Source organism: Lagopus muta, chromosome 3 (assembly GCF_023343835.1).
Source record: "Lagopus muta isolate bLagMut1 chromosome 3, bLagMut1 primary, whole genome shotgun sequence".
Taxonomy (NCBI): domain Eukaryota; kingdom Metazoa; phylum Chordata; class Aves; order Galliformes; family Phasianidae; genus Lagopus; species Lagopus muta.
In genome coordinates, this window is record NC_064435.1 from 34,215,686 (window position 1) to 34,243,263 (window position 27,578).

At 44.8% G+C, this 27,578-nt stretch overlaps 2 protein-coding genes across 5 annotated transcripts in view; one reads left to right on the forward strand and one right to left on the reverse strand.

The window, feature by feature from the left end:
- Positions 1–577: 577 nt before the first annotated feature.
- CRH (corticotropin releasing hormone) lies at positions 578–2,405 on the forward strand. The gene is made up of 2 exons (XM_048939489.1): positions 578–729; positions 940–2,405. Exon 2 carries the CDS (start codon positions 954–956, stop codon positions 1,455–1,457), a length of 504 nt encoding a protein of 167 aa, XP_048795446.1. The 5' UTR covers positions 578–729; positions 940–953; the 3' UTR covers positions 1,458–2,405.
- Positions 2,406–2,708: 303 nt separating this feature from the next.
- Positions 2,709–27,578, reverse strand: part of TRIM55 (tripartite motif containing 55) — a 36,185-nt gene continuing 11,315 nt past the window's right edge. Inside the window, exons 5-11 of one of the 4 annotated variants that reach the window (XM_048939359.1) lie at positions 24,547–24,780; positions 23,622–23,644; positions 23,397–23,521; positions 21,162–21,388; positions 18,870–19,145; positions 16,610–16,697; positions 2,962–3,079 (exon numbers count right to left, since the gene is read on the reverse strand). In XM_048939359.1, the coding sequence (XP_048795316.1) occupies positions 3,069–3,079; positions 16,610–16,697; positions 18,870–19,145; positions 21,162–21,388; positions 23,397–23,521; positions 23,622–23,644; positions 24,547–24,780 (984 nt within the window). In that variant the 3' untranslated portion in view covers positions 2,962–3,068. Of the gene's footprint in view, positions 3,080–8,706; positions 16,698–18,869; positions 19,146–21,161; positions 21,389–23,396; positions 23,522–23,621; positions 23,645–24,546; positions 24,781–27,578 lie in introns of those variants that run through there. The other 3 variants (XM_048939358.1, XM_048939357.1, XM_048939360.1) reach the window with 3 other exon arrangements.

Sequence of the window (27,578 nt, forward strand, 5' to 3'; positions counted from 1 at the left end):
AGTAGGGGAAGATTGCGGGCAGTGGCGGCCGGGGACAGCCGAGGGAGAGGAGCAACGCCCGGAGCTGGGAGTGGGGAGCCGTCCAGGAAACGGCGGGGGTTGTCCGCGCCTATCGGCCCCCCATCGCCCTGCGGAGCCTCCCAAGCCCCGTGCCATCGCGCCCCGTCGGTGGGGCCCGGAGAAGGCGGAGGAGGGAGTGGAGGGTCGGGCGGAGGGAGCCTTCCCGAGAGCGGAAAGTTTCCCGGAGTGACCTCTCCGCGTACGCGCCCGCTAGGAGATCTCATTCAAGTGTTTTTGTCAATGGGAAGGGGGGGGGGGGGGGGGGGGGGGGGGCCGCGGCTCCCCGGCCCCCGGCCCCGCTGACGTCACCGCAGAGGCGATAAATATCTGTTGATATAATTGGACGTGAGATTTGGGGTTGCGATAGCGAAACTCGGCCCATCGCCGCTCCGACGGGCCCCCATGATTTATTCAGCAGTGGATCGGGGCACGCAATCGGGCTGTCAGGAGAGCGTCAGCTTATTAGGCAAGTTCTGCGTGATTCCAGGAGAGGGTCTAAGCTATAAAAATCCCGCGCCCCGGCTCTGATTAGGACCAAATCTGATCACAAGTTCTCCGGGAGGAGGCTCCGAGGCAGAGCCAGAGGAAGGACGCCGGGCACCGCCGGGCACCGCCGGGCACCGCCGGGCACCCGCCGAGCCCCGCCGCCTGCCGCCGCCGCCGCCCCAGGTAGGAGCGGGGCCGCGCTCGCCCCGACGGCGGGGGCCGGGCGGGCCGGGTGGCCGCGGGCGGGCGCGGAGGGGCGCGGAGCGGCGCGGAGGGGCTCGGGGTGCGCCGGGGCCGCGTTTCAGCACCGGGACAGCGGCCGCGCTGCGCGCCCCCCGCCCGAGCCCGGCCGTGTGACCCGCGCGTGTCCCCCACCCGTTCGCCCCGCTGCAGGTCCGGCCCCGACCATGAAGCTCCAGCCGCTGGTGTGCGCGGGGATCCTGCTGCTCGCCCTGCTGCCCTGCCACGAGTGCCGAGCGCTCAGCAAGAGCCCGGGAGCCGCCCGCGGGGCTCTGCAGCAGCCCGATTTCTTCCCGCAGCAGCAGCAGCAGCAGCAGCAGCAAACTCTGCCCGTCCTGCTCCGCATGGGAGAGGAGTACTTCCTGCGCCTGGGCCACCTCACCAAGCGCCCCGCCGGCCCTTTCTCCGCCTCCTCCGGCGGCCACCTCCGGCCCGAAGCATCCGCCGAGTTGTTGCGGGCGGCCGCGGCGCAACTGCAGCGGTCGGGGAGCCCCGAGGGGGACGAAGGAGCGGGGGAGGCGGTGGAGAGAGAGAAGCGCTCCGAGGAGCCGCCCATCTCCCTGGACCTGACTTTCCACCTGCTGCGGGAAGTGCTGGAGATGGCCCGCGCCGAGCAGCTGGCGCAGCAAGCCCACAGCAACAGGAAACTGATGGAAATCATCGGGAAGTGAGGCGGCCCCCCCGCGCCTTGCCAAAGGGACCCCGCGGTCAGCACCAGAGCCATCACACCGCCCGACGTACCATAGTGCTGCTCTGATGTCATCTCTTTATTTTTATAGAGCTTCGAACCCCGAAGGGCGCGCTCCGAGCCGCCGCCCCCCCTCAGCATGCGCGGACGCGCGGTGCCACCGGGCCCCCCCCCCCGACCCTTATTTATTTCTCCATTTCCCATAGCGAGAGGGCTCCGCAGGGACGGCCGGGGGCGGCGGGGAGCACGGGGAGCGCCGTGCCGGGGAGGGAGGCGGGAGGGGAACCTCTGTCCGCTACTTCGAGTCCACTTTTACCCTGTACAACATTTTCACAATAAAACATCTTTTCAGCGCTCGGTCGATTTTGTTGTGTAAGAGAATGTTTAATATTTATATTTTTAATAAAAGCTGCAAAGGAACGATGGCTGGACACGCTTTCTTGCCTGGCACCGTGGGCCGCCCGCCCCGCTCGGGGGTGGCACAGCACTGCGCTCCTCTCCGCCGCTCGCTGCGGGTTGCCAGGGTCGCGGAGACACGACCGGGACCACCATCCCGGAGCCGATCCTCCTCCTGGACGGACACGGCGATACGAGTGGCAGCAGCGCTCCGCTCTCTGTCAGCCCCAAAGCTCTGCGCAGCCCTCATCCCCCCGGAAGTTCCCCTGCAGGAGCGTTTTCTGGAGGCAATAAGCACCGATCGGAGCTGAGCCCCGCACTGAGGTCGCTCCCGCACAGCCCCGTGCCCACAGTCCCAGCTCAGGGCTCGGCTCTGGTACCGAGCGCTCCTCCAGTCTCTCTCAAGCACTCTGCTCCCTTCAGCGCGCTAGGAGCACTCCTTTTAAGACAGGAATTTTGTCAGAAGAATCACCTCAACGGTTCAACTTCTGCTGTAACCCCAACATCTGCCCCATGCTGATGGGGGTTTGCCTGTCCCCACCCCTCCTGCCGTGCCCCCCCTCCCGCCCCCCGCCCCGGTGAGCAAGGCCCTTCGGGAAAGTAGATGCAAAGGGAGAAAGAATAAGGGGCAGTTTCCCTCTCCCTCCCCCAGTATGGGAAGCCCTGGGGACCGCAGGTGACAAACATCACCCCTCTCTTGGGGGTGCCGCAGAGGTATCTCCAGTGTTGCTGGGCACAGGGAGCTGCTGGTGAGCACTGCAGCAGCATCTGCCAGAGGGACTGGGGAGCAGCTACACTCACACAGGGACACATCAAAAAGCAGACGAATGACAAAACGTGAAGAGTATTTGTCCTGCATCTGTAGCGATGCCATTTTTCCCTCAGAAACAAGAAATTATTGGAAAACACTCTGACTACATAGAGAAGTACAGCCATTTGTCCCCACGCTCCCGTCCCTTCCAGGACACTGCTGTCTCCATGGCTGGGTATGATGTGGATGGAGGTTTTGGGCTCCTGGGAGCATGCGCTGCTCAGGTGTCCCCTCCTGGGCCTGCTCCTGCGCTGACCCCGGGTGGCCCCTCCAGATCCTCATTCGGTCAGGGAATTCAGCCAGGAGAAGGAGAAGATGTGTCGGGTTGGCTCGGTGCTCTGCTCGCTGCTCCCGACAGCGGCTTCCGCTCGCCCCGCAGGGGATGGCTCAGAAGCAGTCTGCAAAAGAAGGAGAGGTTGGCAGGTGAGCAAGAGAAATTGGGTTAAAACCCTCTCGATTTCACACCACGCAGGAAGATAGAGTGGAATGGGAAAGGGGAGAAAGGCAGGGAGTGTGGAAACCTCAGGAGGGCAGGCTGACAAGCCAGAGGAGATCATGCCAAGAAGGACCACACTGTGTGAGCAGAGCCCATGCAAAGGGCTGCGTCCAGATTTGGGCCTCTGGGATATCACTGCATGAAGGTGACAACTGCCTGTGACCCAGTGATCCCTGGAGCTAAGCCAGAAATCACCACAGGGCACTGCCACTTGGCACTATCAGTGTTCAGAAATCTGCCTTCAGTTTGCTTCGATTTTTGTTTCTCTTTAAAGTCTTTTAATATTTAATTCGCTTTAATTTCACTCAGACCAAGAAAAGAAAATGTAAGCTTCTGGTTCTACAATCCATTCTACGATCTCAAAACAAATTTTGCTCATTATTTGCCCAAGGAGCCCATTTCTGAAAAAAAAAAAAAAGAAAAAGAAAAAAAAAGAAAAAAAAAGAAAAAAAAGGAATCTGGACATGATATGCTGTGCCTGCTGACCATAGGAATTGTCATTATGTTTTAAAGGTAGGTAGGTGGATCTTTAACAGGTCACTATAATATATAGAAACATTTCTTTGGCAGAGAATGAACACTGGCTTTGTGAGAAGAACCAGAAATCCTATTAAAGGTAAAACACACAAAAATGGATGATTGGGCAGCTAAGGGATGCCTTCTGTCTTCATCAAAAACCATGATTTAGCACAAAATACATAGGATTTCTTAGCTCTCTTTCTGTAGATGCACATTGTTGCACATCCTTAAAATTCAAATAGTGCTACGGTCTTTGGGTCAATACTGCCCAAATCTCTGTGCAGGGTTTCTCCTTGCTCTGGGAAGTTCAGGCTGATCTCTGAGAACTGCTTGTTATCACTCAGGAGAGGGAAAATGGCAGCGCTGTGTCCTTTAACACGTTATCTTCTATAATACCATCCTAAAATGGAAAAGTTACCAAAGCAGCGATGCTAAGATACATATCCAGGAACAAACAGGGAAGCAGGGGTGCTTATGAGGAACTGAAGCATGGAATGATGGTTTATCATAGCATTTTTTAAGTACTTCATGTTAAAGTGTGCCACAGGAATCGGTGAGGGGACGGTGGTTATGTGCCAGTGGGCTGCTGAGCTTCATTCAGTTACTCCCTGCTTGAGTGCCATGACACCAATAGACAAAGCAGAATGGAGGGATGAACATGCAGCTCCCTATTTCTTCATTTGTGTCTCATTAGATTTCTGAGTTCCCTTTTTAGACCTGGATCCTCAGGTGCTCTAGGCTGGCATTGCCCTATTTGTTCCAGTGAAATACTATCTGAGAATTTGCTTTAATATTTTAAATACTCACTCATCTTTGGCTTACATTTGTATCTGCAAAGCAAGGCAACTCTCCTACTCACAGCAACACACAGGGCTCAGAAATGAGTTCAGCAGTGTCGTGAGAAGGGTTTTCCCAGGCTCGTGCCAAAGCATTGTGCAGAGTAGGGCCTGTGGGGCCAATGCTCAGCTGGAAAGGCCAGAGCTGACTGAGTGCCGATGTGACTCTCAGACCGGGAAGTGCTGAGTGCAAACCTTTCAACTGAAGCGTTCCAGCCCAGATTACAGAGCCAGATATCAGAAGTGAATACGTGGCAAGACTTTCAGAGACGTAAGGGATTCTGTGCTCCCTACATCTCAGCAGATGCAGGAGCGTGGGTGGTTTATTAGTCCTCCGTGGTGTTGAAAATTTTGCCTTTTATTTTTGGAAGGACAACTGGAGTGCCTGGACTGGCTAAAAGTGGTTTTGAAACTGCTTGTGCAGTTGTGCACACTGAGCCTCAGCAGTGTATGTGAGCAAGCACGGGGCAGACCCCTCATTGCTTTCACCTCACAAAGGCTGGCAGGAATCTAACAAGTCATCTTCTGCAATTTTATATATTTCTTCCAAACTTCTTAAACTTAAAACCATCCCAGTATCTTGGCATTTGTCCTCTTGTGCAGGACGCGCTTTCCTTACCACCTTCACTTGCTATTCTGCTAAGCCATTATCCAGAAATACCCACCAAACCAAGCTCGACGTTGAAGCAAAGAACAATCTATGAGCTTCATGTTAGGTAGGCATGGCACCTAGCACATCAGAAGAGATAACGACTTGGATGGGAAAGGTGACCGCATTACCTCGCTAACCAGCATTGCTGGTGCTGCATTTCAAACAAAACAATCTTTGTCTACACCACTGACAAGGCCATGTTTCATCATGCGTTAACTCCTTCATATGCTACGGAGATGACATCTCCCTGTGTCAGCACAACACCGCCAGAGCCCAGCACGTTCCCATCGGATCTGGCTGGATGAAGAACGCCTTCTCCCCACACCTCAGTGGGCTCAGCAGGCTGCCAGCCTGCAACACCTCCATCTGCCCTTCCAAGAGCAACAACCCAACAGCAGGCCTGGTCAGGTGTGAGGCCAGCACAGAGCTGGCAGCGGGGCCATTCCCTGGCTTTTAGGTTTGTGTTTTCACACCTGTGACACTTTGGTGTTGTTTGTGCACTGAGTCACACAGGTCCCAGCCCTGCCCACTTGTCTTCCTGGGGTTTTGGACTTAATGCTTGGTAGTGTGTCCTCAGGGCTGTGAGGAACTGGAACTTGATCTGAGTTGTGACGATCTCATGGGTAGCACTTGTTTTCCACACTACCTAGAATTACAAGTCCCAGCCCTTGATTTGGGCCTCTAACAGTAAAAAGGAATAACTGAAGTCTTTCCCTCAGATGACATGAACCGCATTAGGCCAACGCTGAGAGAGTGCTGAATACTTACTCCTTGATGTATATTTTCCCCCGTGGTGTTGAGTGACATCAGATGATGCTTTTAATGAGCACCAGGAATTTTCACCAGGCCAGCTCACAGAGCAGAGGGAAGCACACCCTATATGACTGATGGCTGGATCTGCTTTTCCCATCAGAGAAGTCCAGGCAGGACTTACATGCCAGCTCTATGGAGGTGCTGAGCAACCGCAACTCCCACTGAAAATCCGTTTAGCACCCCTCAGTAGCTGGCAGGCCGGGATGTGCCTGAACAAACAGCACAAGATCTCAGGGTTTTAACAGATGAGTCGTATCGAACTTGCAGGTATTCAGCACCTTTCAGCATTTGCTTCCTTAAGCACAAGCACGAGCTAAATCTTTGTAGGGTTCTAGCAAAGGGCATGGAAGGAAGAAGGGCAAGTGGGCTGGCTTTGCACAACCTTTTCATTCATCATGTTTATCTTGTAGCAGTTATCCTGTTTTTGCTGGGGAAAAACAGGCAGTCCAGGCCTTCCCAAAATTCAAAATGGAATGAAGCCCACATGCTGTTTTCTGCTCTGCCACTACTAATCTCCGTAGCCTTTAGGTGTAGGTGGGACCCATGTTAGCGAACTCTAGCCATCTAACGGTGGGATACTCAGTCAGGCAAACTGTATTCCTTCCCTCAGTGGCAAAGGAACCACTGGAGGGTGATTTGCGCTGTCCTAAAAGAGGTGTCTTCAGAGGGTGGATTGCCCTCTGAAGGTGCCTCTTTTTCTCTCCTGGCTCTAGAGATGCTCTTGGTGACCAGATTAGATGAGATTTGGCTTTTAAATAATTACACAGGGAAGGTGTAATAATTACCTCAGTATATCAGAAAACTCTTAAGAGAAGAGCTGCAAAATTTGATGGCACCATTACCTTCTACAAGATCAACTTCCTATACGTAGGAAGTGGGGAGGAAACGTGAAAGGTATTCATAGTCTCTTTCAATTTTATTTTTGTTTTAACAATCTTTTTAACTTATTTTTTGATGACTTCTGATAAAGTATATTTTATAATGAACCTCTTGGAGGTTGCGTCACACCATCTTGCAAGAAGATGTGAAAGAAATGAAGGCTGAAATAGCTGTTTCCTCCTCCAGGGCTGTAGATCCCCCACAGTTACATTTCATCTAGTTTGAACGTGGCTAAATGATCAGAATTCTGTGTAATTAGTAAGAAAACAAAAAAATAATTGCTGGCTTTGTGCTGGTCATAGGAGAATAGCAAAGACAATTCTGCAAAGCCAAAATTACCTTCTCGCATTTTTGAACAAATATGGTCCTTCATTTTGTACTGATTGAAGGCTTTGCGAGTATGATATTTCTAATTTCTTCTTACAGCTATGTAGGTGGATACACTAGTTGGTTACAAATAGTCCTCTTGGACAGCTATATGAATATTTGCTGGAGCAACAGCAATAACTAAAGAAGGTCATGCCCCTTGGCTCCCCATCCACCTCTTCCGGCTTTCCCTCCCTGGCTCACTGTCCATTTGCACCATTGCAGCTGTTTGCAAGGCTGTGCTAAGAATGGGAATGTCACTGGAATGACATCAATTTTTTTGTTGTTTTTGAGGTGAAGAGTGATATATTTAACCTGGACCATTTGATTAAATTCCAACACAGCCCAAAAAAACCAGCTGCATCAGCACAGCTGCCATGCAAGTGGTGGCATCTAGGCAGGAATAAGAAGCAGGGCCACTTGGCAAGAAACTCCTCAACTACCTTTGCTGCCAGAAAAAAAACAGACCTTCACCCTTAGAGGCATGTGAGCTATGCAATGCCTTTGCTGCCTAATTTCGACCCAGCATGATAGCAAGAATGTGAATTTGTAAGAAAATGTGGGTCTTGGAGAGAAAAACAGTGAAACGACAAGATTTTTTTTGCTTCTATGGAGCCTCTAACCTCAGAAAAGGAGTGAGAAATTAAAGTTAATTCCCTTATTTTCGCTTGCTTGTTTAGAAGCAGCTTCCAGTGTTGACAAGAACAGGCATGATTAAAACATTCTAGCTGGTCGCAAAGCCATCACAGAATCTGTAGGCTATGTTTGTCTGCCTCAAATGTCAAGTGTTACTCTTTTGGCACTCAACACTTCCAGGCAGCGGAAACAAAGGGAGCACAACAGGTTATTTTTAAATAGTTTAAACTTTAGTTCAAGCATTTTGTTTTCAAATTTTTATGCAGTCTAGCTCTTTCAGCAAAACACCTGGCAGCTGTCACACATATCACAGCAATTCTCTTTCAAGCTAAGGAGTGGCTTCCTCTGTATGGATCTTTTCTTTTTATTAGTGGGAACCAATGGAATATTCTGTGAAATAATTGCTACGATTATCTGTCACAAAAACACACATGGTGGCAGACCAAATAATAAGCATAGACAAACTCCATCAATCACAGTACTAGCTATGTCACTTTCATAATAGTGGTTGGCAATGAATTTTAAAAGTTTATTGGGTGAAAGTGAAGTAAGGCAAATGCCTTACTTTAATAGATTTTCATTATATTGCAATTAACATTGTGTGGCTACTGCCTGCCACAAGGTCTCCTGCATAATGACCTTAAAGGGACTAGATGTGGTTCAGAGGGAAACAGACTACTTAGCTTATTCTGGTGTAGGATATGCACATCTCTCATGCAATACCAAGTTCCAGAACCAGTGCTGGAAGCAGTTTTAGAGAATGAGTAAGAGGCTGCTTGACTTCTAGCTGGCACTTGGGACAAGCAAATTTGCTCTCTATGTAAGAGATCTTTTTCATGACTCAAAAAGAAAAAAAAAACAACAAATAAGACACACTTCTTATGTTTTACCCATTGCTGCAGCAGTATCAAGGAAAATGAAGGAAATTCAAGGTGGGAGGAGTCTTACAAACGTGAATATGAACATGATCAGATGTGTATTTTCTGGATTTATCCACCCATCATTCTTTGCTCCTCTGACATTGAAGTCCTTGAGGATCTCCTGATCAGTGAACCAACTATCATTTCTAATTTCTTCTGCACTTCCAGTCCTGCTGGACAAGTCTAGCAAAGGAAGAACCATCCTGAGAGGCTGCAGGAATAAGTGGACATCACTGCCAGAAAGCTGCTCATGGCTACCACCTCTCCCCTCTTCCTTCTAATTCTTCTTCATTCCGTAAGTAGATGTGATTTCAGATCAACAAATTAAATGTGAACTAAAGGCCTTTAAACAGCTTCTCTATGATAGTAACCCATTATTCCATGTTAGAGAAACTTCACTCAACTTTCAGTGAGAAGGAGCAAATCTAGCAGTGGTTTAACGTCCCATTTGTCTCTGTTATACCATCTTTCCTTTGTACCATGGAGTGTTATAAATTAAAACTTTTTCTTCCTCTGCAAATGGCATTTTTTGTAAAGCCAATGGATGAGACACAGTGCCAGTTCAGACAGTGACTCACTCCAGAGCTCCATTCACTGGATCAGATAACAGAGCCAGAATGGCAGCGAGGTGTGGACACATACCAGGCTCTGGAGATTTAAGTACTGCTTATGCTCGCATCATGAGCAATGGACTCTGTTGGGTTGTTGTAAGCATGTTGTGGTGGCATATGTGAGCTGTGGACACAGCACACATTCTCTGAGAGAATTACACTGATGGATATGCGGGAAGAAAAGCTAGAACATCGGCTGAAGCAAGAGGTTGCCACCATCTGATGCCACTGTGCAACACACACAGAAAGCCTACGGCACAGCAGATTCTATCTCAGTTATTGACCCAGTTATTATTGGTGTACAGACCACAGACAACAGTCACCAGCGCCAAGCTTCAAAATGACCTGCATCTGAGCACCAATTTCATTAAAAAAAAAAAAAAAAAAGTCTATTTATTTTATGAGATGAAGTTATAAAATTGCATGCAAATGTAAAAATGAGGGCATTTGAAAAAGCAAATCTGGTGCCAGACATTGAAAATGTTCCCACTAGTGATGGAGGAAACAAAAGCCACCTTTCCTCAGTAAGGCATTTTGTAATAGAGCAAGTGTGTCATCATGAAAAATAGTCACTTCTGTGTGCAGAAGTGCTGAGTCAGGAGTGCTTGAAGAGATGGGCTATGTATCAGTCACCACCTTTGGTAGCTGAGATAGGTTCAGGCAGATTTTATAGGGTGCTCTCTAAATGAAACAGAACAATAAGAAACTCAGATCACTTATTCTCCAGGGCTGTGAGATCCTCATCCTCGGTTCAGTGAAAGGAGAAGTGGGTGTTACATCTATGTGGGACATCTGGAGCATGATTTGGATATCACGGCACCGATCTACCTCCATTGGACGGAAATCTGGGATAGCAGGTTGTCTGAATTAGTCACTGGCCTCTTACCTAACGACCTGAAGATTACTGTAAAGGTGTCAGGAGTATAAACCACCAGAAAAGGGATCTAAGACTGAATCACTGCTGTGTGTGATCTGACCCTTTCCTTTTTTCTGTCTCCTTCTGGATGCACACACAGCCATCCAACCTGCATCTCCACATCAAATGCTCCAGTCCCTCCCTGTCCTGCATCCAGAAAAGCCTGGAAGTAGCAGGGCAGGATATTCAAACACAAGGGCCCAGCCCTAATTAACTACTAATTACTGCTAGTGGGACTTTCAGTACGGCTAGTTGGATAGATTGCTATTTAAATATTGGTCCATCTCCAAGGGTTCAGAAACAACAGCCACTACTTTAAGTGGCTCAGTTCACAGCTGCAATGAAAGTCTGAAGTGTCTCAGGGTAACGGGATGACAACTAACCAAACACTGTACGAACAGATGGCTTGTGTTGTTGAGACATAAATCTTCCATAATACGATGTAGGATGATTAAGAAATACCTTTTGTTCACATTCTATTTTCTTTTCAAAATGTCTTCATGAACAGAGTGAGCAATGCTTTGGGGAAGAGGCTTAATGGAGGCAGAATTCAGTATTTAAATGAGCTAGTTGCTGAAAGACAACATCTAGGTGAGCCTGGCTTTGTATTAATTTCAACAGGAGAAATAACTCTGTCCGTGCTGTCATTGTTGAATCCTATTGCTAGTAATGGAGTGAAAAATGAAATATACATAAATCAGATGGTACCTATGACTCACCAGACAAATTGCAGGCCGGACTCTTCAAGGTAAAACTTCAGGTGAAATATTTGCCACTCATATTAATTATGAGAAACTGTTGTCTGAAAGCTGGCCTTAATGCATCGCCCTCACGACTCATCACCGCTGCCTCTGAATCACTCAGATAATTCTCAGAAGTGAGGGAAAGAGGTGTTAAAAGAAGAGCAATCAAGACTTTCCTGATTTTCTCTGTGTGTGTCCACTAAACAAAAGGGAAAAAAAAACAAAAACCACCTCACCTTAAGCACAAAATCAAGATGCAAAATGGAAATGTACAGGCAGAATGTGCCACCAACTAAATAGCAGACTCAGACCTGAGCGTTGTACCTGAGTCCCATCTCAGTACTTCAAGTTACGGAGAAGCAGAGGTGGATTTTTTTTTTGGAATGTTAACAGTGGTTTTTGCATATAGTGTCTGCCCTGTATTTCAGCACAGGCTGAAAACTTTTTTCTCAAAGTGAAATTTAAGAGGCACTTAGGATGAAGCTTCAAACAGAATTCAGCTGGGGCTTGTAGGCTAACTGGTTCATGGGTCTTCTGCAAAAGGCTCAGCTTCACTGAGGATAGATGACCCATTTTTCTTTCAGTCAAATCTGGCAGATATTTTAAGTCTACAGACATGGCAGAAAACCACCCAGTTTTTTTCTTGAGGAAAGATATGCTTCAGGCATACCCAGAGCTAGGTGGTAAATATCATATCAAATTTTGCTCTCTATATCTCCAGACCTTTCAATAGCGCTCAGTACAATTGTTCAAGGGAGCATATTATCCTTGGAGCAGTCTCTGCTGCTGACACCCGCTCCTCATCCTGCTCTGTGATACACTGTGGGATGGCTGTGTTGGAGAAGTATCGTTCCTCCAAAATCTGGCCTCTCAAGAAAGCCATCCCCTCTGTGGGAGCTGTTGGCTTTAGAGGTGTCTCAGCTCGCTAACCTGAGCAGATAAGCAAGATCGAATTTGTAGAAATGAAAAAATTATTTGTGTATCACCAGCATCTGTGCAGTCATCCCAGAGCAGCACCCCACTAAAATCGGTACCTGTACCTTTTATAGAGTGATGGAGAAATAGAGGCACGCGAGCAATGAACACAGTGTGCATTTTGATTTTAAATGATCTTATTTTGTCCGTATTGTCTTCATAGTGACATGACAACCAATTGGCTAAAACTTAGCTAAATACTGACCCTCTGACATGTGATTTGAAGCTGTCTCTGGAAAAATATACGAAGGATCACCTGCTGAAATTGAAGCGTTCAGCAGCAGGGCAAAGAGAGCTACAATACATGAATACAGAGAGAACTGTCCCTGTGGTAATTTTGGCAGATGGCAGAAGGTTGCAAGCAAGTAATAGAAAATTTTAAAACTAATAAAACAAGATTAACATAGGCCACTCTATTAGTATTTCTCCTCCCAAACAGCTCAGTCCTGATTATATTTTATATCCTCGTGGAATTAAAGCACTGTACTGTACTGGCAGCAAAGGGAAATTAGATTATAATATTGTTTGTGGATGATTAACTTGCATTTCCTTTCAAACTGGATGTGTGTGCCTGAGTCCTCCGGTGCAACAGATAGGCATTTCTCTTGATGGGGGTTTTGAGCAACAGAATATGGGGTCCAGTACTTCCTCTGAGGTGAAATAGACCAGATAATCACAGACCCAGGTGAACACAGGGCTTTTATAAACTCTCACAAATTTACATGATGTCACTACATCAGAGATGTGGCCTACAAAAGAAAATGATTAGGGAAAAAAGAACAAACTCTTCCTTATTTTTCTATCAATTACCCTCTGTATTTTAACCAGACCAAAATAATTTGAGCTGCCTTCTTTCAGTGATAACACAAGAAGGTTTTATTATACAATACCCCACCATTGCTGATGTTGGGATTCCTCTGTTATAGACTGAGGGACAGAGTGGTTCTGAATGTGAAGCCAATTTCAGGATTATACATTCCTGGAAAGAGCTCTTCTGTGCAAGGCTTTCTCCAGCTATCAGAGGTCTGCACAAATTAACTGAAGGGCAGAACTTAGGGCCAGCTTTTCAAGTTTGGTTGCCTAAAACTAGGCAGCAAGACGGGCTTACATCACTGTATTGAGCATTTGCATTTGTAGAAGAGTCTGCTACTGAGGGCTCCTAGAAACCAAAGGAACTGCTAAGGATGACTCAATACATATCTGAAAGTCAGATTTTGGAGAGACTGAAGGCCCCTATCCCCTCCTGGTGTACCAGTCCAGCAGCTAGGTGCCACAGGTGTTTATAAAACAGACACACAGTTCTCCACAACTGCATGCCACTGGTAGCATCCTCCAGGTATAATGAACACAAAGCACACATCTGAGTCCGGAAACGTCAAGCTGTTGAAGGAGTTTCTTAAGTCTAATGCACAACATATGCACTTTTCTCCCTATTCCACTCTGCCTGTTTTCTCAGACTGAAGACAAGAAGACGATTTAAGATTCAGTAAAGGCTAGCTTCACCTCCCTCTGTTACCTGTCACACACACCATCTCTAAACTTCCTTGTTTTTGTTTTGGACTCTAAGATCTCAGTCTCCTGTGCACCGAATGGGCTGCTTGTTAATGCCTGTGTCATCCTCCCTAACACATGACTCCCCACAGAGGCAAGGCAGCGCATGGATCTGTTCCCACCCCGTCTTCCAATCTTTCACTCCCGTCTGTCACTGCAGCGGCTCAGATTTGCTTCAAAACATCCCCCTAACATTAAACGCTGAGCAGAGACACCTGGGTTAGGAGCAGAGTCACCTCCGTCTCAGCTGATGGATGTGAAGAGGGTGCCAAGTGCGCAGCGGCTGTTCTTAGCGAGATGCCTCTCACTGGCAATACCTCTCTTTCTCCATTAGCTGCAGGAGCAGCCCACGGTGACTATGCCCCTAACTTTTCACTCCCTGGAGTGGGAAGTGTCTCTGTAAGGCTGAGGTTTCTATATCTTTCACCCTGAATCACCTCATGCTGCCCCTCCTCAGACCCAATAAGCCATCCACCTGCGGGCTGCACCCTCTGCTCCTCTGTCCCAAGCCCTCCTGTGCTATGGGGGAACAGTCAGCAATGTCATCTCTCACAGCAAAGTGTACTTAAATAAAGAAATTTGTGAGGATCTGGCTTCTTGCTGTTGAAAAACATGGAAAACCCTATCAGGGCATTCTGTTGAAATAGCCTGGAAATAAAGTATACGTTGCTATTAGGATAGTCCTGCAGATTTATATTACTATTATTATTATCATCATCATAAAAAGTCATTAGCATTTTTATTTCCAGTAGTTTTGTTATTTGGCTTTCAGGGGCTTATCACACAAAAACGAAAAGGGCAGGGACCCGATACTCTGCACGACAGATAAAGGCACATAACCCGTCTGAACAGCCACCTCACTGCACTTGGGGAAGCAGATCATTTTGATGCAAATAGAGTCTGAGACCAAAATGTCTTTCTCCCTCACCTCCTTTCTATTTCATGATTAAATAAATCATAAAGCTGTCACCAGAGACTCACAGAAAGAGGTCTCAAATGGTAGAAATGAGAGCTTTCTACACTGGTCTATTTTAATTTCAAAAGGTATTTTGAATTAAAAAAGAAAGAGAAAGGAAAAAAAAAGAGCATAATGCTGTTTGCATGCCTGATTCCCCGGGAGTACAAACAAGCTCTGTGTCCTCTTGTAATAATATAACAAATTTTCAAAACTAAACACAAATAAATGAAAATTAAACGATGCTCCGTAAATTTAATTGAGATTCACAGTGTCCGATGCTTTTCAAATTCAAATTACCACCAGACAGAGTATCTTTTTACATAACTTATGCAGATAAAGCATAGATGATAGATTGTTTTTCCCCTCCTTTTTTTTTTTTCTTTATTTTTAGAAGAGATGGACTTCAGTCACAGTGCCAGAATCTTTGCATGTAGAATCTGAACAGAAATCTAACATTTCTCGTAGAGGCACCGTACCATATTGTTATATTGTACAGTGCTTAAAGTGAATTACAGAAAATGAGCATGGAAAACCATCATTTTTGTATTGAATAATAGACCAAAACTGCATTTTTCTGCCATTAGAATGAACACTCAAAGCTAACTACTATTGCTTTGTGTTAGATGTCTTTCATCTTCAGTAAATAAGATTGAATGCATGTGTGGCAACTCAGAATTCTCTGCAGATCAGTCGTATCACTTCAGAAATAGAATATAAATACACAGCTTACCTAAGGAGGGTGTGAATTTGGAGCTGGAAAAACTAAACCATGGACACTGTCTCCGAGAGAGGAGTTACTCCAGAAGAAGTTATGGAATAGTTAAGGTTCAGTTTATATTCGTTGTATTCAGGACAACTTCACTGCCAGGTGAAGTTCCTAGTCTTTGGTGTTGTAGGTATTTCATCTCTAATTACTGCAATCTAAGGGAAAAAGGCTTTTCCTACAGAAAGAAAAAAAAAAAAAGTACTAATCATGCTGTGCCTCAATATATAACGGACTCCTTAGTTTAGATCTTCTTGGGAAAAAAAAAAAAAAGAAAAAGGAAAAGGAGTCAGAGTATTCATAGTCTGCCCGTGTTTTGGAATCAGCTCCTCTATTTATGACATAAATCACAGAACGATAGAATGACAGAATCATAGGATGGTCTGGGTTGAAAAGGACCTCAAAGATCATCAAGTTTTAACCTCCCTGCCGTAGGCAAGATCACCAACCGCTAAACCAGGCTGCCCAGAGCAACATCCAGCCTTGACATGTTGGCTGAAAACCTGGGAGTACAAATTCTATCCCTTAAGCTCCTATCCAAGGTATCAGTTATTAAAGCACAGATATTTAAAAGCACACACACAGCCATAGGTGTGCAGCAGGGCAGCAGTCCCATCTAGTGTGTCTGGTGAGACTGAGTGGTGCTGTTGCCTGCTGCCATGCAGCAGTGCAGGCCCAAGTCTTCCCTTCCTTCGAGTGAGGCCTCCTGTGTGCCTAGGAACATGGGAGAGGTGGCTTTGGATGCCTTTTGGTAGAAAAAAAGAACTGACAAGGAGTCCCTCCCTGCAAGGTATACTGTGTGGGCTGTGGCATGAGGTCCCCACAGCAGTGCTCCAAGGAGACAGCCTGGGCTCTGCTGCCTGGAGGGGACAGATTGCTCACAGTGCGAGTACCAGCAGCAGAATTATTCAGCTTTTTTTCTTTCCTGATGTTTTACTTCCCCATTTATTAGATTTAATGAGCTTGGCTCTGCACATCTCCTGTCAAACTTCAGGGTGTCCATCCTGCTGGTCAGCTGAACAGCAATTGAAATACAAGCCCACAAACCTGAGGACGTACATTTCTCTTTCCGTTGTGAACCAGGGAGATGCAATGTTCAACCATGCAGGAGTAAGCTGAAGGGTGGCATTTGGAAGGTGCGAGGAAGAAATGTTTTAGGCAGTTTGAATTATGAAGTAGCATGATGCTTTCAGATGGGGGAAAAAAGGGGAAAACCTCCTTTAAGTCCATAGAGGAACATCACCAGAGACACTATTTGAACTGTTAGTTAATGGTAAAATGAAATATTTCCTACCCATTAAAGAACAAATGTATTGAATCAGATTCCAAAGATGGTGTAGTATGATAAGAAATGCCAAAAGTGATATGCAGAATGCTAACTCCTGTGAGAAAATAAGAAGAATGCTTCACCAGTGTTGTCATAACACGAACTTGTCTTTACCACTAAGCATTTTTCTTTAACACTCTTTAATTGGAGTAAGGGGGTAAAAACAGTGGCATAGGAAACATCAACCAGGGCAGTAAATAAGTAAATAATACTTATTCAGTAATACAGTTTGAGAGTTGGTTGTGCAAGTCACATGCAGAAAGGAAACAAAGTGAATGTTCACTAGAAAATGACGACTGACATGGGACAGTGGCCATTTTGCTTGTGATGCACAATCCAGCTCAGATTCATGACTGGCCATGGTATCACCCTGCTACCAGCTTAGCTTGCTCACTTCAGTCTTTCTATTCCTCAGAACACTCTGCACCCTCCTGCTCCCTCTGCTTTCCCATTCCTTCCCCTGCCTCCAGCCCAGGGACAATCCCCTCTTCTGTTTTTCCACTGTTCCCAGAACCACGCACTGTTCTTCTCAGCATTCTTCTCCTCCCCACATGTCAGTGTCACTCACGATCCTAGAAAATATCAAGGGACAGCACCCACAAATCTGCACAGCCACAGGCACTGGCAACTTTCCCACCTGCCTGTTTTCACACCCTGTACTTGGCCATGAGTGGAGCTGGGTACTGCACTGCTGCTGCACGTGACCGAAAGCCACAGCAGCCCTTTTCCTGAAGGCTGGTCACACCAAGCACTGGTTTTGTTCTTTTACTTCCAGCTGGTAAATCTGGACCCAAAGAAGCATACCAGAGTCAGCCAACCCTCTGGGTAATTATCCAGTAAAGACTTCACCTGCCTCTGCTGAAGCTTGTGATCCTGTTCATTTGTGGAATTGATAATAAGAAACAGCGCCAGCAAACTTTGCCAGATCATTTGGAATATACTTAAGAAGATAAGGTCATTGTGATTTGATAATTTTTAAATGTATATTTTTTATATATCAAAACCTGACTTTGAAAAATAGCTGGAATTTGTAGGTCAGTTTTTGCTCTTGCTACAACCAAAGTCACTGACAATACTTCCACCAAATTCAAGTGTCACCACAGAAAGCTTTCAGCCAACAGAGTTCTCCTAACTTTTTGCTCACCTCATGATGGTTTATTATCTTAGGGCTGTTCATGTATGCTGAGTGGCCAACTCTAACATCTAATGAAACAGCACTGAAGTATGCACTGCCCGCTTGTGCTTTTCTGCATGCACACACATACTCTCCTATCATCACATACGTGCAGGTAATGTCTCTGTTAAACCATACAGCTTGAGTCTGACTTCTGCAAACTGGGACGGTCTGATTTAGCGTGCTGCTGATGGGCTGGTCATCTCACTAGAGCAGGAGCAGGTGTGATATGCAAATGCTTCCCATGCAGCCCCCTCAGCTCTGGTTCTTGAGTCTTTGACTCATTTGAAGTTTACACACAAATGCAGAAGAAATAATATTCAAATTCAGGTTATCCCCACTCTAATATTGTTCTTTTAAGGGAAACAACCTCTCATAGCTCAACACATTAATCTCTGTTATCTCATCATGCTGCTGGCAGTCCAACACAGAACTGGTATATATTACGATCATGCTCTCCTTTAATCAAGTCACAAGAACTCACAGGGGAAACCTGCAACAGACCTGCACACAGTAAATCATACAGCCTACTGAGAGCCAATCAAGCACACAAAAAGGCACTGAGTGTTTGCATGGCTTCGTGTTTGCAGGGAAAAGCTGTACACCCCACCTGCAGCCACCAAGCTGCAAAAGGCAAAGCCAAGCCACAGCTGCTTAGCCACTGGTGTACACAAGATGTACATAGGCTTCCAACAGGTGACAACAATAATCCTGTGCATGAGATTTGTCAGCTACTAACACATGCAAGCACCTATGGGCAGAGGCATCATGGCCCTTCTGGCAGCACGTGCATAAGCCACTCCGATTAGGTCCATTGGCAGCTAAGCACAAACAACTGCTGGCATGCTGCTCTGCAGCTGACAAACAGCCTGTCATATCTTCCAATCATCTGTAAATCCAGGGGATTGGCCAAAATGACCATTTGGGCCATTTCCATATTTCTCTGATTATTCTTAACATGCAGAAGAAAATGAGGTCAGGTTTTCCTTAGCAGCTGCCGCTCCCGCCTTGCGGCGCATCACAACCCTCTGGGCTGACCTCGGTGGCACTGACCTTGGATGTCTCCGCAGTGGCATTACTTTCCTTACCACTCCCTGGTGCGCTCTCCTCCACTGCTGGCACTTCAGAGGCTTCTGCCTTCTTTGCACTCGTTTCCGGAGAAACTTTCCCCAGCCCACTCTCTGGGGCTGAGCTTGGGCTGCTTGCTGGCCGTGGCTGAGCCTTATACCAGCTAGGGTAAAACAAGGGATCGCTGGTTTCTGCCGCAGGTGGCACTTGACTGTCAGACTCTGCAGTCTGTTGAGAACCACTTGGTGTCACAACCTCATCCTTAAGCAGGACAGATAAAAAGAAGAAGCAGAGTGCACCATGTTACCTTCCTGCCGTGGCCAAGGTTTCTCTGCATGCCCTGTTTGTTATACCTTTCTGCAAGGAAAACATTTGCCCTAATATAGGGTCTCGAAGAATTGCAATCAAATGAAGCAAAAGCAACCAGAGTTTGAATAACACAGATATGGCAAAGAATGTAAGTTACCAAAAGCTAAAATAGAAGGGCTAAATTAGCTGGGAAGGGCAAAGTGGTTCCTTAATCTATGCTTGAGCCTCATTTTAAATCCATTTCTATGCCAGGAATAAATTTCTGGAAGTGAACTGAGGCACGTGGCGACAACAATGGGCACAAGAGGAGAAGGCACCATATCTCAAATACACTGTCCAGTGACTGTCCAGTACAGGGATACAGCTGCCTGGCAAATTACAGGTTCTTAATTAATTACTACATTTCATCCCATACACAGATAAAAACCCAATCCGATTCTGAAAACATAAGATATCCTGTATAAGAGCCCCATTGGCTGGCACCAGCCACAAATAGCAGGTGTAGGTGCTGGGTTTTGGATGGAGCAAAGCATTTGGCAGCAAACAGTCAGATAAAGAGGATATAAAGACACTGGAGAGAAATACTTTCCCACTGCTATCGTGTCAATACAATAGCCAACCTCACTTGTACTGTGCTGGGAAGAGGAGCAGCTATAGGAGCTGCACTGTTCTGCTTGCACCAAGCTCTCAGGGCTCACTGAGAGTGCTATAACTACTGCTTTTCTGCTGTGCCTTTCTCACACCAGAAGGCAAAAGCTGAGATACACATATCCCGCGCACTGCAGTGCCACATGCCATGTCAGACTCCATGTCTGACCAAGTCATAATGGAATTTACAATTGCTACAGCAGCATGCCATACCTTTTCCATTTTAGCCTTAGAAGTGAGGGATTTGATATTAGTGGGCAGACTTGCTTACACCTACTTCTTGTTTGCATATCAGTTATGCCACACAAGTTTAGTGATATCAGCGCAAATCCTCAGAAGACAAACTGCAGTTAAATCAATAAAACCTGATTTAAGAGCACCTTCACACAACTGGTGCAAATTCATGTGTGCTTTTAAATCAAAGTAAGAATGAATCTACAGCAATTTTTTTCCCCCCTTGTTTTTTTGTGGGAAGCTTGCTATAGTCAACAATTCATCACTTGCTCTCTTGTTTTTCACATTGACCTCTTCAAATATCATCAGAGCAGCCTTTAACCACTCAGCAGCTTCACCGGAAAAACTGCATACGAGCAGAACTTGCTAAACTAATTGTATCTATGGGCAGATAACGTGGCATACAAAATATAAATATTTTTAAGTAGCCTTTTAGAATACGCAGCAATTATGGTCTCATTCTAATAGCATTCCTTAAGGAAAAGCGTTGGCCTGAATTATTTACACCCTGAATCTGTTTGTTGCCAGGCTGTATCTCTGCTAGGTTAAAGGCAGCTTCCTCTTTGGTTTGGTCTATGATACTCCTGCATCCTCCTAGATGATAGCCTGAGGACAACCAGAGCAGAAAAGAAGGTAAACGTCATTCCCAGTAAAGAGATTAGAAGCATGATTTGAAAGCCAATGGTGGAAAGCTCACTGAATCCACAGGGAATGCCAAATTCTCTTAGCATAAATATTTTATCAACTGTTTCATTTATAACAGTTAGTCTGAGTTAAAACACAGGAGGCAGCAAGCAGAACATCCATTATAATGCGTTTAACTCCCAAATTGAATCTCTTTTATTTATATATTATGTAACCCACATATATTCTGGTTTATATAGCAAGGTAATTTTTTGCCCATCACATGATATACATGCAAGCTGAGAGGACAGGGTACAGCTGCGTGTATGTGTGAAAGGGCAATAAGCAGCCTTGCTCTTCAGTGCAGGGAGGACTCCCTGGTGCTGCTGCAGGAGCGGGGCTCTGGCTCTGCCAGGCCGCTCAGCAGAGCTGGCAGGGCAGCAGGGCCATGGGGGCAGTTACCTGGCCAGCTGGGGTAGCGGGCAGCGGCACTGGGACAGGTTCTGCTGGGGGCTCACCCGCTGCACTCTGCGGTTCAGGGTCCTGCTGAGGTGGCTGTGCTGCTCTCTCAGCTCCTTCCTCTTCCAGCTGCTCTTCCTCCTCCCCCTCCTCTCCTGATGACTCTGTGTGGACTTCATCCAGATCTTCCCCTTCTACTGTCTCCTCCTCTTCCTCTTCTGCCTCTTCCTCTAATGAGACAAATGTAGAAGGAGAGGGCTGAGCAACACATGAAGATACGCAATCGAGGAACCATAGAATGACTTGGCTTAGAAAGGGCCTTAAAAACCATTCAGTTCCAATTCCCTCGCCATGGACAGGGCCAACCAACTAGTTCAGAATGCCCAGGGCCCCATCCAATTTGGCCTTCAGTGTCTTGACTACCCTGTGTAATGATAAAGCTATTTACAGCTGCATAGCAAAGCTGCTGCTCATCCACCTCCCTGGCAGAAGTGAGGAGCCCGCATGGGGCACTGCTGCAGAGCCTTGCAGCGGGAAGCACACTCCACACACGTTTTGAAGTCTTAAACCCAGAGCAACCCATTGCTTTGTAAACTGTGGAGGTTTAGGGTACCAACTTCCCTAAAACCAGGCTGTTAAACTTTGTCAAATCATGATTTTACATTCTACGACACAGCCTACTGTCAGCGTTTGTGGTTGGGCTCCTTTCCAGAGGCAGTTCTCTAACAATGTGTTTGGTTTTGCATAATCATGTTATTCATCCTCACAAACATAGGGTGCTGCTCAGAAACATCCCGGTGCTTCAGAGTATAATTAATCTGAGATAGATGCATTAGCCCACAAATTGGCTATGCATTTTGCACAGCTTGTAGTTCTGCCTGAACCTGTAGAAGGAATGTAGATCTGCATCAAATAACACTCTTGTACTGCAGAAATACAACTACAAACAAACACTCCTGAATCTCTACTTCCACATCCTTTGCATGCAGATAACCTGATTGACTGCAGCAGGACTGAAGTCCTGATTCCCAAGGGCCTTACTAAAGCCTTGTCCCCAAGAGGTGGGTGTCACATTCTCTATCACATGGCAGAGAGCACGAGGTCATGATCTTGGCAGACACGCATGGATGGCAGGGACATAGCAGCTGTGGCTGATCACAGGGACAAACAGGGCATGAGGTTGTACTCAGGGGTTGTCCCTCACAGCATAAATCCCTGGAGGTTCATGGCTCTGTGAGATGACACCTGCTGTGCTGCTCACTGGTGCCATGGCTGCTGTCCTGCTATGCTATGTCTCCTGTGCCAAGTAAAGTTAGTTCATGGATCTCACCCCATCCCATACAGGTGCTCTTATTGGGACCAGCCACACACACTAAAGTCAGTGTAAGTTGTGGCGTGGGAGCAAGCGATGGGTGCCACTTCAGTGAGTCTCAGGAATCTGTACAGGATTTAACTGGGCTAGCAGAGGTAAATGTAAATGTATTAACAGAACCCAGCACTAACCACAAAATTAGAGATAACCAGATGATAATTAGTAGAAGAGATGAGGCCTTTTAATAGGAGAGGTCTGCTTTTTTGAAGCATTTGTGTCCATTAATTTCTTGTGGCTTACTCTGTAAGTTAAAGCATAGGTGAGCATAGATTTCAGGCTACACCGATAAATGCAGAATTGCAACTTTGCATTGGCTCATAGACATATGATGTATGTTTAGTCATGATGTCACAACAAATCATGCAACATGTTAAATCTACGAAATATTATGACAATCTTTGCTTCCTTCTATAACTGCAATCCTGAATTTCAATCACATTTCTCCATTATTACAAATTACGATGGTACGTCTTTTCTAATTTCTTTTAGTAGTAAACATTCTATTTCTTTAATGACTTTTGATAGAAGATAAGCCATAAAATAATGGCATCCTTTGGGTGGGAAAAAGTACTTTATAGACTGAGAAAAGTGCTTAATTTTTTTATTCCTTCACATGAGGATTCAGTAAAGATCATGCTCTTAGGGAAGTCTTGAGGCTACATAAAAAGTAAAATTCATGGTGCAAACAGATTATGTGATTTTTAACCATGAGGCTTTATTTTTTTATTATAATGGATACAAAATGGTCCAGTTTCACCTTGGGATGGAAAGAAATATCTGATTCAAGTTTTCTTAATCTGTATCATCACGTAGATTACATACAACTGCAATTTAAGAAAACTATTTAGGTGAAATAAGTGACATACCTCTGTCAAAATCAATTTCTCTTATTATCTTTTCTTCTCTACTGAGGTTCACTGTGAATTGGTTCATATTTTCATACCCATCTTCTATTTTTTCCATCTGAAATCCTTTAGATGCTTCAGTAATTCTAAAACAGAGAGATTGGTTATTTGCATTTGGATTTGCAGATAAATTTGCGATCTGTAATTTATTATAAAAAATCAAGTGTCTCAAGTTTGAATACTTACTTCTGGAGCAGTGTTTTTGCATTCTGTAGAAACAAAAAGGAAACAACTGACTTATTAAACAGTCCAATTTTTTGAGATATACATTGAGATCTCATTTTTACACTAGCTGCTTCTGAACACATTAATATGGATCTCAAAAATTAGTCATGAAGTCTGTGAGTGAGATGAGACTTGAAACTTGAGTAATCTCACTTCATTGAAGACTTTAATTAAAATCTGACAACAAATACACAAAATATTTACAAAAATGAAATAGGAAAATTTTTGCTCTTTTTTTTTTTTTGGTATGTGCATTTGAGAACTTTATTTGTCTTGAAAGAATATTCTGCTCTTCAACAGCAATTATTTGTTAAAATAAGTTTTTTGTTCTTGCTTTCCTTTTGGAAAAGAATTTTTCAGCCTTTAATACAGAGGAACACTGCACAACAGAAATTCTACACCAATGAATCCAGGGAACAGGCTACCAATGGTTTCCTAATCGTCTGCTCTGAAGTCGTATTATAAACATTTAGAAGTTTTGAAGTAAAGGCATAAAAACTGGACTTAGGGTATCTACATGTAATCCTGGAAAGCTCATCACTGTTACTGTGCAACTGAAATCTCTAAATCACAGAAATCTCTCTTGGTATTTGAGGGGTGAGAAAATAAAAACATATAGAAAAATATAAAATTCCCCTGGGAACACAAAGCCTTTACACTACATAGGATAGTATACTTTGGTGCAAATGGCAAACACTCACCCTTGATTTGTATACTATTCGTGAGAGGCCTAGTCTAGTCTGCACTGATGTAAGTTTTAAAGTGAGTTTGTATGAGAATTCATTCAAAGTTGACCAAATTCTGGATGTGCCTAAAATTCAGAAATGCTTACACAGTATTTCAGTAAGCATCATTCTTCTTCTGCCTCTGCTTATAGACTTTGTACCTGCAAAAACACGGCCATTTCTGGTTCTTCCATGAACTGGATTCCTGACTCAACCAGCTTAGACACAGCTTCCAAATGATCCGCATACTTCTTCATCAGGGAGCGGACATGTTCCAGTTTCTCCTCTTGGGTTCTAGTGATTATTTGTGTCATCTCATTTTTTCTTTCTTCCAGTACAGAATAGAGATAATCAAATTTTTCACACAGCTGCTCCTTCTGTCGTCTGCTGCATTCCTGTGAATCATTTGGTTTATGTTAAACATGTTATGTTCTTAAAAGAGTTTCTATTTTTACAGTTACTTGGAAGCATTTCCATCAAAGAAATTCCTCTTTTTGAGCAGTGCAAAGGATTCTGAATGACCCCAGAGACTTTCATAATTTTCAAAGTTCAAGCTATTGGAACAAAAGTTTTAAAACTGTTCTCAAACTCTGGATTTCAAACCACTGAAAGCCCCCAAACAGGTTATTGTATAACTTGTCAGCCCGCTAAAGAACTGTGAAAGGTATTTATGATGTCTGTAGTGATACTTCAAAGCCTCCAGGAAAAGTAAAAAAAATCACCATAGTAGCAGCTGTGTTCATTTGCACGAACAGAATGCTTTTTTTTTTTTTAAAGGAAATATCATCCATCTCAAAGCAGTTCTGGAAAATTTTCTTTTTCTACCTGGAACTTTCTTGCTTAGGCCGGATTTTTACATCAGCCCTTTCAGACACTGTTTTGACAGCAGGTGTCCATTATATCCCACTTACTGTGCGCTGAATGAGGGAGAGGTAGTGCGAAAAAATGCTGTGTGACAAAAGCACAAAGACAAGGAGGAGGAATCAGGTTCCAACCCTACCTTCAGGCATTGATTTTCACATCATTTTCTGAGACACTTTTCCTGTCCTTCTACTCAGACAACACACTACATTTCAGTTAGAAAGGGTTTGATGACTGCTTCACTGGGCGCTCTCTAACAAGAACACACTGCACTTGCACGGGAGCATTTATGCGGAGGAAAGCAGGGACAGGTTATCTGTAATGTCTGAGGTCTACCAAGTACTTGATTCATCTCTGAGCCCCAGGGCACACAGATGGGCATGTCCTTATTGTGGTTATACCTGGTTGTGGATGGGGGTGGTTACTCTAATCTCTTTCCTAGGAACTGAGGCTGAATCAATTCCTCATCTTCATCCCTGGAGGCATAAAGCTGAGATCCTGGCAGCACAGGGTTATTAACATCCCCACAGTGCTTTTGGAGCTGGTAAGACTGATTATTTGCAGCACTTGGCCACAGAGAGCCCCACTTTTTTCTTAACTTTCAACGAGAACTCTTTCCTAAGAGCTGGCAACAATCTGCTCTGTATTGTTCAAAGGAGAAGGCCTTCTGAAGATGGACGGGAGGCCAAACACCACAGTCTGCACTGCAGGGTAAGGAACAAATACAGATGTTGTTGCATTGCCCCTAATATCCACTTCTGATTCCAATGAGGAAGACTTGGCTAAACAGTTAAAACTCATGCGGTTGTCCTGCCCAAGTCCTGCCCTTGTGGAAGTCCTTGGCATGTCCAAGAAACTTCTCTGACTGATGAATTGTAGGGTGGGGATAAGGAAGCCGGGTGTTGTTCTATTGTTCAGACCTCCTCTCCTCTTTCACTACTTTTCTCTCTTTCTCCCACTATTTCCTGCATTTCCTCTTGCTCCAGACTCTGTTTCAGTCTACAATGTCCTCCTCTGAAATGTCACTCAGATCACTTGTAAAACAACCTTAATGTAAGGACAGGTGTGTACTGTCTTTGACATTTGGTACAGGACAAGTGCCTGGGGAAGAAGAGAGAGTGCCCTGAGAAGTCCTTCCCTATTTCTAAGCTTTAATACGTATTATTTTCTGCCAACAAACATTACAGAGTTGTGAACCTTGTATGTTAGAATGCAAAGCTAACAGCAAAAGCTGAAATATTTCTGCTTTTCTCTTTCTGTATAAAATGTTTCCATATTAAGTTTCTGTTTGACGGAATTATCCTAATCAGATTCTGTGTAACCAGAAAGGTTAATAAAGACATGACTTTCCATTCTGAAAAAATCTTAGCCTTTTTGCTTTTTAAAGCACAGCTACAGGAGAAAGGAAGGAGCCCTTGTCACTGAGCACAAACAGTGCAGAGTTCTGGGAGCACGAGCACAACACTGCTTGTTCTGAACTATCTGTATTGACTTGTCACTGCTATTAACATTGAAAAGAAACAATGTAATTTTTCCTTTTTTATCTGACTCTTATTTTTTACAGAGCTAAGCACTATTTAATTCTTTGTTGTCATTTTCCACTATTTTCCTTCTGCTTTTTTTTTTTTTCTTCAGTATAATATGTGAACTTGGTCTACTTTTCCATCAATTAAAAGCTACACAATTATTAACCAGATACTTTTTTTAAAATTGTTTTGCTTTTTTTTTTTTTTAGGTTTGGATAGGAGTAATAGCTAAACATAGAACAGTAGGCTATTGCTTTTTCCAGCTGAAAGAAAAATGATCATGTATTTTCTGCTGGAGCAGACATTGTTCTCTGCAAAGCTTTAAGTAAAGGAAGAGACAATCCTGGATTATGAGTGCTACTTCAATGTGTGCGCATTTCTCAGCTCCAGCTGTAGCTTTTCAACTTCAAGGACAAACTGATGTCAATTCAGACAAAGCTGTTGCGTGGTAGGAAATGTGATTTGCTTGAAATATAACATGGAAGTGCCAAGGTAAGCTCTAAGATCTATTTTCTTCCATCTCTGACTTTAAAGGTGAAAAGCCTTTTAGAAAATCTGAAGGTAAAATGGCTGCACTTTCTTTGGGCTTCGAGTTTAAAGGTTAGGCTTTAAGCTGAGTGGATAATTCTGAAGAATCTAGTTTCAAAACTGTTGTATTTTTAAAAATATTTTTAGCACAGTGTTTTCTCCATACTTCAGATGATGATTGAAGTTTTGTTTCTGTATCAGCTAGTTCAACTGAAACGAGCATAAGCTCTTGCTTTTGAATCATTCAAATTTCTGCAGTTAACCCACTTGAAAGGCTT